The sequence below is a fragment of the Xiphias gladius genome, chromosome 19 (assembly GCF_016859285.1).
Source record: "Xiphias gladius isolate SHS-SW01 ecotype Sanya breed wild chromosome 19, ASM1685928v1, whole genome shotgun sequence".
Lineage (NCBI taxonomy): Eukaryota > Metazoa > Chordata > Actinopteri > Istiophoriformes > Xiphiidae > Xiphias > Xiphias gladius.
Window position 1 is genome coordinate 27,455,687 of NC_053418.1, and position 9,297 is coordinate 27,464,983.

The following is a 9,297-nucleotide window of genomic DNA, read 5'->3' on the forward strand; positions in this document are numbered from 1 at the left end:
GGATTGTTAGGAAGTCAAATCAAAACACCGTTTGAATGCAAAAGGCCTTCAGGAAGATTTAGGAGACTCTGGAGTGGTGTTGCACTGTTCTACATTGCAGCGACACCTGCACAAATACGACCTTCATGAAAGAGTCATCAAAAGAAAACCCTTCATGCATCATCACCACAAAATTCAGCGTCAGGAGGTTGCAAAGGAGCATTTAAACAAGACTGATGCATTTTGGAAACAACATTTCACTGGTAGAGTGCAGAATTAATTCAATTAAATACCAGCAAACATCACATAGTTTGTAAAAAAAATGAAGATGAAAAGAGGATTCAACAGGATAACGATCCTAAATACACCTCAAAATCCTCAATGGACTACCTCAAGAGGTGCAAGCTGAAGTTTTTGCCGTGGTCCTCTAAGTCCACCATCCAAAACGTCATGGAAAATCTGTGGGTAGACCTCAAAAGAGCTTTGCATGCAAGACAGCCCAAGAGGTGTAACTAAGTAGTGACCATGCAGGGTGCCCAGACTTTTGTTTCAAGCCCTTTTTCCTTTTTTGTTATTTTGAAACTGTAATAGATGGAAATAAAAAAGTAATTCCTAAAATATTAAAGAAATGTTTCATCTTTAATTTAACCTTTTTTGAAATCAGATCTTCTTTTACTCGCTTAACTATTCACTGTAACTGAAATTTTGACCAGGGGTCCCCAGACTTTTTCATGCCACTGTATAAAGTGGGGTCAAAAAGTCTGAGACAACACACACACACACACACACACACACACACACAGATATACAGTGTATATATAGGTTTTATTTGACACAGGGCCTCTCAAACCTTTGAATTTCAGGGTAGTTGCTATGTCCAGTTGGTAGCCCAGCCTTGATTTTCCCCCTTATGAAATTCTCTGAGGAGGAAACTGAAGAAGAATATATAGACCTATAGGCTACACTACATACACTATCACTAATCTTCTTCAAACCTTTAAGAAAAATAACATCACCCCCCCCCGCCTCAGAACACCCTGACTGCTTCACATGTACAGTGATGAGTCTTCAGTCAAATATTTTACATCATTCACATATCACGACATTTGGTCCAGGAGAGCTAGAAAACCACCACAGCAACAGGAATCCACAGACTCTGCACGCATGTCCATGCTTCGTGTCTACTAGTGATGATGTCAGAGCTCATCGTGGCGCATCAGCTCCTGGCTGGGCTGAATGAAGACGCCCTCCATGGCACGCCACCAGTTGTGCTGGTTGGAAGCGCTCATGCCGTGCACCTCCCGCTGGCCGCGGATAGGGTGGCCATACTGCTCACCCGTCACGCTCAGGAAGACGTCGGTGCCCATGTGTTTGAAGCGCACGGCTTCATCACGCTCCCAGTGGATGCCGTCGCACTTCACTGTCCAGACGTCCAGGTCGTCGCCCTCGCCGTTCTCTCCAAAGGCGCTGACCTCCTGCAGACGGCACAGATAGGCGGAAGAAGAGAAAAACAGATTTGTACAGTGGTGACAGTATTGATAAAAAGATAGATCTGCTAGGGGTCTGTGGTGAAAAAAAAAAAATCTACTCCGCGGCCCCCTTTGCTCTGATGATTTGTCAGTAAATCCCAAGTGAAGACCAAAACCAACCATGGATGTATCCTACTACCAAGTATTGTGTCTATATCAAGCCTGATAGATCCATTGTTGTTAAAAACTATTAAAAACACATGTACAAGTATGTGAGTGTGAGTTTGCGTGAGTGTGTGTGTGTGTGTGTGTGTGTCACTGTCTGACCTGGTTATTAGACAGGGGTGAGCTGAAGTGGTGTGTGTGGAGGTTTCGGCCAGTCTTCATGTGTGTGATGCGGATGGCCTGACCACACTTGATGGCTGCCCCGCGCTGACACGGACGGTTGGGCTTCCCACGAATCTGCCAATAACTGTTGGCGTCGTCTGCGTTCTCCACTCCAGTTACAGACTGCTGTCCACTGCCTGCGCGCGCACACGTACACACACACGCACGCACACACACACACGCACAGGACACCAAAGGCATGAGTGACAGATTCCACTGACCTCTTACGTCAGACGATGAGAAGAACTCTGACTTTAGAGGATAGACTTCTTTAGAAACAGACCATCGGTACCAACAAGAAAGCACACACTATACTGGATGGCAGGCTTCAAGGTTATGGCTGGATTTACCTGTTGGACTGCCTGAAAAAAAAAAAAAAAAAAAAAAAATCGCTGCAGTTTACACAGTAAATAGCTGCAGATACTGTATTTAGCGCTTTTATCTGAAAAGATTCTGACCTGTGCTCTCTCTGGGTTTGTGTTTGTTGACAAGGCGTTCTCTGGTGATGAGGTGAAGCCATGACAGTGGACTCCACAGCAAGCAGATTCTACTCTGCCGGCTGGCTAACTAACAGTAGGTGTCCGCGGATAGCAGGCCTAGTCATGTCAACAAACACTTACAGCAGAAGCAGTTGAATTAGTGTTTGGACTGAGTATTAAAGTGAGTGTCCTTGCTCTGCTTGATTGAAGCATCTAGCAGTGACATATCACAGCTGTATGGGTTAAACTCGTATTTGAATAAAATGATGACAGCCTTGCTGCAGATGACACGAAGGTCTAACGAATATGTTTGTATTATGTTTTAGTCAGGGGGAAAAATTGTGAGTTTTAATTAATCAAACTACTTCCACCAATTGACACACAGGAACACACAGGAAGACTGGCAGTCTGGGGCCCTGGGAAAGTTGCCACTTTGCCCATTCAGTAACTGAGCTTTGTTGTAACACTGGAGTATTTCCTCCATTATTGCCAGAATTTAGGATTTCTATACGGAGTCTAGCCATAAATATTTTCTGACGTATGTGAGAAGAAAGTATGTGAAGTTTCTTTCAAAATTATAGACAAGTTTTATCCTGCAAACCACAACTGTACAGACTCCAGCGCCACTAAGAAACTCTTATTTTGGAATGGTCCCAATGCAGAATTTTCATGCAGAGACATCATTTTTAGGTATGTTTGGGAAATCTGGAAAGTTTAAAAACTTGGTTTCTTCAATTTGGATAAGAAATAAACAAAGAAATGTATATTTAATTTAAATCCCCCCTCCACCCAAAAATGTGTTTTGGTCATTGTTACTTCTCTGGGATGTTTGACCTTCACTGTGCTGAATGATGTAAGTTCGTTACATACGTTGCGCATGCATTTCATTGATGCAGGAGACATCTTATATCCAGTAGTTACACTTTTTAAATAAAAAATAAATTCATATTCATAGATTCTGAATTTTTCGGTTGGGGGGGGAGTGTAGATGTCATTTTAAGAATTTCCTATTAGGTAATTAAACTTTTTCACAGAAAAAACGAATCAGACACAAATAATTATTCAAAACACTTTTTTTTTTTTTTTTTAAGGTATCTTTGAACATGTCTCAAGGGAATTTTTCATTTTGAACACTGGCAAAATACTACATCCACAAATTTAAATACACGACTTCAAAACCCTTTTTATCACTCAATAATAAAATCAAATAAAACATTGACACAGTCTCCTCTTCAAACATGAAGACAGCTTTTAAAATGATTGATGTTTTCATGTAAAGATAAACCCCCGGGCTTGTATTTATCAAACGTCAAAGCATTACACTTAAAAATGCTCTAAAGTACAAACGTAAGAGTAAAAAAGTTTCTCTGTTAAAATTTCCTACTTCCATTGAAGTGTAAAAGTAACTTAACAAGCAAATTCCAAGTGATCACATGATTGATCACGTGTGTGCTGAGAGAAGGAATAGCCAATCGGAGACATAGATTTACCTACATCTGCCATATTTTACATTCTTTTCTTTTTTTTTGATCCTTACACTTTCTTCAGTGGTATGTTATTCTGCAAGAACAGATATAATGAGCATTTCTTAAAAGTTCATTTAAAGTTTTAAAGATTTCACACAAATCTTTAAATTAATAATCTAATCTGTTTATAATGTATAACTATATAAATAGGGATGAAATAATAGGAAATCGGTTGAAATGGGAAGAAAATTCTGAGATGTTTTGCTGTTGGTAGACAAAGTACGTCAGAGAATCAGATAATAAGGAGAATTTAGTACCACACTGCCAAGTGCAGACGCTTAATATTCTTAGAAAATGATTGAAAATAACATCAATGCCAGATATTTTCTTATTGTTTGCTTGCACCCTTACTAAATGCCAAATTAAAGAATAAAAAAATAAGTGGTGTAACATCCTATCAAATGTTGCAAATAATGCAAATAATAGACTAAAACTACTCTAAGTTTGATAAATAGTTTTGATTCTTAAAAAGTGACAGATTTTTACTTTTATCTGTCACTTATGTCCAAACTTTTACTTTTAGCAGTTGGGGCCCTGGTCTCCAAAATTGTTAATTACTTGTTCCTCCACCCTCGGATGACTCTAAATTCAGTCATGCCACTTTGGATGCTAACATGCATGTACACCAAAGTGCAAATAGGACATTTACAATCACACAGCATATGAAAGTAATAAAAAAAATGAATAATAAAATTGTTGTTCTGCACTGGAGATGACTTAACAGGGGTGTGTGATAGAGTATTAGAGAATAGCATCTGGTAACTTGTCTAACTTAATTATACCTAATTTATTACAAAAATGTAACACCTGGATGACAGTTTCGTTAATTTCAAGTGCATGTATGTTTTTAGTTATTTGTAGAATGTTACTATTACTTGTCAGTTTTGGATGGTTGAAGTGACCACGTTCTCTCAGTTCCTGTTTGGTTCAGAGACACACTGGAGGCTGATTTGCATTCAGATTGTTACTACATCACTCTCAGATCCTCCATCTGAATAAACGTACATGCCTTTTATCACCAGCTTTGGTAGGTGTTAGCAAATGTAGAACAAATGTCCACAGCTTTGCTGGTTAGACGGACCGTACTGACCACCCTGATCAAAAGCCACATAGCAACAACGACATCTACAACCCGCCACCCCGGCAAGGAAGTTGCCCCTAGCTATGTGTCATACTCTAGCAACTCTTTACCCTCGGTTACATCTGGAGAAGGTCCCTGTGTTTGCGGAGGACATCCTGCCTGGTTTCCTGTACCAAAGAGGGCCCGTCCCAGTGCCACCAGTGACCACAGGCCAGAAGCGTTGACCTCACACAAAGCTTTTGAAAGACTGGTCCTGGATTCCCTCTGTCCATTGGTCAAGCCCTAATTGGACCCCCTTCCAGTTCGCCTTCCAACCGGATGTCTGAGTGGACAATGCCATCACATACCTGCTCCACCATGCCTCAATCCACCTGGACGGACCAGGGGGTGTGACCAGAATCATGTTCTTCAATTTCTTCAACACCCTAACACCATTCAGCCTGCCCTGCTGAGGAGGAAGAGGACTGCCATACAAGTTGATGCTCCTCTGGTTATCTGGATCATGGACTACCTTATTGGACATCCTCAGTATGTGCGCCTTCAGAACTGTGTGTTAGACACAGTGGTGAGCAGTACAGGGAGCGCCACAGGGCAATGTTCTGTCCCCTTTTCACTTTAGCCTGTACACCTCAGACTTCAGGTACAACATTGAGACTTGGCACCTACAGAGGTTCTCTGAGGACTCTGCAGTTGTTGGATAATCAGGGGGGAGGTTGTGTCAGAGTACCAGAGGGTGGTGGACAGTTCTGTGGACTGGTGTGAGCTGAACCAACTGCAGCTCAACATTAGCTAAACAAAAGGAGCTGGTTGTAGACGTCAGGAGATCCAAGACTCCAGCTACTCCTTTTTCCAGTAGGGGAGAGATGGTTGAGATGGTACAGGAGTACAGATACCTGGTTGTCCACATGGATAGCAATCTGGCCTGGACCAGGAATTCTCTGTAAAACGGGCCAGAATTGGCTCTTTCTCCTGCAGAGGCTTCGGTCCTTCAACATCTGTGGCAGCATGCTGCAGATGATTCATGAGTCCGCCATTTTCTATGCTGGGGCAGTAGCCTGAGGGTGGCTGACACCAACAGACTCAGACTCAGTCCTGGGGATGGAGCTGGACCTTCTGCATGTAGTTGCAGCAAGGAGGATACTCTGGTTCATGTTCAGCCAAAGACTGAATGACTAAGTGCTCAACTGAATGCCAAAGGAGGTCCTTCCTTCCTGTGGCCATTCAGTTATACAATTCCTTCATTCGAACTCTGCTGTTAAACTACTGTTAATTTACTGTTGACTCACATTACACTTTTCATTCAGTTTAACTTTGCACATTACGGTTAATTTACTGCTAAATTACTGTTAATCTGTTTTGCACTTTTGTCCATAATTTGCATTCTAATTTTTGCACATTTTTCTGTTAATTTAGTGTGTATTTATTATGATTACTGTTTTTTACTTTTTTTTAAAAAAAAAAATTACATCTTAGGCTCTGTTTTTGCTTATTTTCTTCCGTCTTTCCTAACTGCGTTATGATCAATTGTAACAAAGCAATTTCCATGTGTGGATCAATAAAGTTTTTCTGAGTCTTATTCTCACGAAGTAAAACCAATACACCACTGACAACAGTAGAGTTACAGTATTCACTTTATAACGGGCTTTACTTTGAACAGTTTGACCGGAAGCCCGATGGTTTACATTTTGGTGGTGTCGACGCCGGTGTGAAAGCAAAACACAAAACCCGAAATTTTTTTCAATTAATGCCCAAAGAGAAATATGGGTGAAGTATATGTTAAAAAATATAGACATGCTTATAAGTCACACATTTGATTCGCTAGATACAAATTTTAACTGGTTACTTAGTTGACATCCGGCATGATGCTATCATGCATCGGGAAAACGTAATGCCAGACTACATTGATAGATTTAGTAATTTCACGTTTTCTGCTTGCCAGGCAAAGGAAAAAAAACCCTTAAGAGATTACTTAACATTTCTCACAAATGAATACAATTTCTTCTTAGTTTCGGCGTTGGACGTACATGGTGAAAAATATTTATTTCCATTTAATTTTCAAATTATTGTATTTTTTCACCTGTTCACCTGCCATTCCCACAGCGCTCTTCCATCAGCACAGACCCGCGTTGGGCGGCGGTCCCAGTGGGTGTCATATATATATACAGGTTAAGGTTTTACAGAAATAAAGGGGTCCCTACTAAATATTACATACCGGATCTATCACAAAGTCAAAACATTAGAGGCCTTGCATTCGGTATGCATTGTGGTATATTGATGTTCGCAGATGAGCAAGGCAACTTTAAATTGTCTGGTTTTTGAATGAAATTTAACATACCGTTCTCCAAAAACCAAATCAAAAAACTTAAACGTGTCTGAATGTAAGTATAGATACACGGGCTATTTGAGTAAAGTTACCTGAGCCATACTTGACATCATGGGAATGCAGGCGGACGTTGTGTTTGGTGTTGAGCAGTTTGACCAGGGAGCCGCAGGTCACATAGTTGAGCTCCGAGTCCCTTCCTTCACAGTTTGACCACAGCAGCAGAAACAGCAGTGATCTGACAAAACCATGGACAGCGTGAATTATTTCCATTATTACACCTCTTTTCTCATGACCTGCAGACACAGTAGATGAATAGCAAATACAGTCACTTTCACATGTTACAGCTGATTCCAACCAATCACTGCTTGACAAGTCCTAACACGAGGAAGTAAATGTCGACGCGTGATTGGTCAAGGTAGATATTAGTTCCCAAAGCTTGAGAGTAGTTACGTCATGTGAGAGAACCAATCAGCGCCTACGTGATGACTGCGAAGGCAGTCAGCTTCCGTATCGTCCTCACGGCAGAGGTGATGATTCTGACGTCCCGCGTTTGTATGTGTCGGTCTGACCGAGACGCTGAAAATGAATGAAGGAGCTCAGTGTAAATATGTGAACGTCAGCACTTTCAAATATTTCTACGGTGATGGTAACTTGATGTGCAATCGCTACTTTAGTATTGATGTGCACTCAGCTTATAGTTAGACATAATGTGGATCATCTTATTGATGGTTCACTACAATGGAGACAACTTTGTGTATTAATCCTCTCCACTCTATCACGTTGCAGCTCTGATGTTTGAACACTTTTTAGTAATGAGAATTACAAACCTCTCTAAATATGCATACTTGTGACAGCACATTCAAGAGCATACCACACTGTATGACTTTAGCTCCAGTAGCATTCATGACCATATTAAGACATGATGCCACAACACTCCCTGTCATCATATTTTCTTTTCCAGAGGCCCAACATTCTGATCAGACACAGGAATCCTGTCAGGCATCTCTCTGTGGTTGTAACTCTTTCCCTTTTCTGACACAAAAATCAGTGTTTCTGACAGAAGACATCAAGATGGAAATGTAACATGATGATTTAAAGTGATTACAGTAATTTGCTTACTATTGTTACTACTTTAAGATCTACATACAGGCGCCCCATATAAATAAGATAGGTAGAATCATAGAAGAAAGGACAACAAAACAAGACAGGAGCTGTTCCTCTAGTAGCAGGTGTAGCTACTTCACATGAGTATAATAATTTGGGATCCCACACAGTCAGTGACAGCTATGAAATGTTACCAGAATCATTTTTCTAAAGGTCAGCAAAGTCTAGAAACAACGGAAAAAGCAGGAATACTATAAAGCAATGTAAATCGCAAGTGGGACTTGGACTGGCTGCGGCATCATGACGTGCCATAGCCTTGGGAACTAACATCTACTGATTGGAGTTACGTGAAATTGAACTTGCATCACAAAAAATGTCTGAGTCTGTTCAAAAAAGACCCAGTGAACTTAGCGAGGAGGTAAATAGTAGCATCCTTGCCAGCAATCACAATTGCGACAGAACGGTTGGAGTGCCTAGCGTAGATATCACTCATTGAGTGAAGAAACCGCGCCAAGATGGCTCGAAGCCCTGCGGTATCATTCTCAGGTTCATCTCCCAGCAGTGCAGGGATGCAATAAGGAAAGGCTGCCAAGAACAGCATTTTCCTTCAGAGCTAGGGACTGAGTTCACTGAGGACTTACCAAAAGAGGACAGAGAAAACCAATATAAAATGTGGCTTGTGACCACGTGAGGAGGGGAAATCGGCCTACTTTGTAGGAGGAAGAGGATTCAAAAATGCATCAGAAATGCACCCCTAGGCATGAGTGACTGTTCAACGCTGAACAGACCACAGGTTTGGTGTTCTCTGGTTTCTCAGGGTCACTCGAAGTACAGAATTTATCTGGGGTGCATACAGCGTCCTATTGAGAAACCATTTCCTCACTATTTAAATTTCATGTTATTATTGCTTTCTAATTATTAAGGGAAAAATGTCTAATGGCCCAAGAAT

The 9,297-nt window shown here is 41.1% G+C and overlaps 1 protein-coding gene across 1 annotated transcript; it reads right to left on the reverse strand.

Annotated features, from left to right (window-relative positions):
• Window positions 1-785: 785 nt before the first annotated feature.
• On the reverse strand, window positions 786-7,632 carry sdf2l1 (stromal cell-derived factor 2-like 1). Its single transcript, XM_040156213.1, has 3 exons — window positions 7,337-7,632; window positions 1,776-1,972; window positions 786-1,454 (listed from the first exon to the last, which is right to left on the reverse strand). Exons 1-3 carry the CDS (start codon window positions 7,512-7,514, stop codon window positions 1,176-1,178), a joined length of 654 nt encoding a protein of 217 aa, XP_040012147.1. The 5' UTR covers window positions 7,515-7,632; the 3' UTR covers window positions 786-1,175.
• Window positions 7,633-9,297: the final 1,665 nt, after the last annotated feature.